The 1427-nt window shown below is 27.8% G+C and overlaps 1 protein-coding gene across 1 annotated transcript in view; it reads right to left on the bottom strand.

Moving 5' to 3' along the window:
• Positions 1-984, bottom strand: part of LOC107482168 (nodulin-26) — a 4239-nt gene extending 3255 nt beyond the window's left edge. Inside the window, exons 1-2 of the mRNA XM_016102566.3 lie at positions 688-984; positions 379-603 (exon numbers count right to left, since the gene is read on the bottom strand). Coding sequence (XP_015958052.1) covers positions 379-603; positions 688-801 — 339 coding nt within the window. The 5' untranslated portion in view covers positions 802-984. The remainder of the gene's footprint in view (positions 1-378; positions 604-687) is intronic.
• Positions 985-1427: the final 443 nt, after the last annotated feature.

Below are 1427 nucleotides of genomic sequence, written 5' to 3'. Positions count from 1 at the left end.
TAAATTATATTGATTTATATGTATAAAATTTTAGTAAATATAGATATAAATTATATATTTATACAAACATTTATAAATATAAGTATAAATTATTGTTAATCAAATACTGATAAAAAATAATAATATTTGTTGATTATATAATATTATTTTATATTTTATTTCATACTTTTAAATATTAATTATTAACTCAAAACAATAAATTTTAACAATTCTGAAGCATTTTGCAATAAATTAATTAACAGAAAATGTGTTTATACCTTACCTATCCTCACATTTCATAATATTGTTGGCAAAGACTATTAACACATTGAAAAGGTGGTAATTGAAATGGTAATGGAAGTCGCCGTTAATGGAAAAATTGGAAAGTTGAAGGTTTACCTGAGTGAGTGGAAACTTTGTGATGGAGGCAAAAGCAATAGTGACGGCAGGGTTGAGATGGGCCCCAGAGACATGACCAACGGAGTAAACGATGACCATGACAACCAATCCCCAAACAGTTGCAATTCCAAGAAGCGTTATTTGCTTCCCGTAGTCGTTGTTCACCGCAATCGCTGCGCACCCTGTAAATATCAAGAAATACGTCCCCACCAACTCCGCCACCATCTGCACTTTCATTCCATTCACATTCACATTATTCCATCTTAATTAATTATTAATCATTAATTAACTACATCATCCTACTAGTACCTTCTGAAACAGAAGAAAATATTTGCCTGTTTTGCAGGTCCCACCTCCTCCTGCTTCCTCCTTACTAGTTACAGAGATAGCAACATCACCGCTTCTTGATGAATACTCACCCATATTTGATGCTTCTTTAATTTAACTTATTGTGTGTCTCTCAACTTATTTTTAGCAGGCCGCTCCTCCATTTTATATATACAGGAAATGCCACTAACACCTCTTTGGAATTTTCCCATAACCTCAGGCGAATCTTAAATTACGTACTGCTTTTGATTTTGAAGATAAAACCTAGGATCCATTAATAATTATCTTTATGGAATATATATCCTGCTAATAATAATCATCGTTTTTACTCATTCCTATTCAAACTTCAATTTTAATACGTTATTAAACTTTTATAAAAACTTTTAGTAAAATGTACAATTCATATTTTGTGTAAATTTATTGTATTATTTATATACATAATGTGACATACTTATTTTTTTAACACCGGCGTCAACAATAATGTCAATGTATTTAATTAAACATACACTAATAATTATCATTAACAAATTAATGTTTAAAAAAAAACATATATATATGGATGATCCTATATCTATAACTTTTTAACATACAGTTATTAGATCATTAAGCATTTACTATATATACTAATAAAAAATCTATTTTTCAAAATTAGTTTATGAAAGTTAGTTTTTATAAAATAACTTTTTAAAAATTGTAATAATATCTATATTTGATAAATTAAA

The sequence above is a fragment of the Arachis duranensis genome, chromosome 3, assembly GCF_000817695.3.
Source record: "Arachis duranensis cultivar V14167 chromosome 3, aradu.V14167.gnm2.J7QH, whole genome shotgun sequence".
NCBI lineage: Eukaryota > Viridiplantae > Streptophyta > Magnoliopsida > Fabales > Fabaceae > Arachis > Arachis duranensis.
Note: the sequence above shows the minus strand (reverse complement) of the source record. Positions and strands in the feature narration are given on the sequence as shown.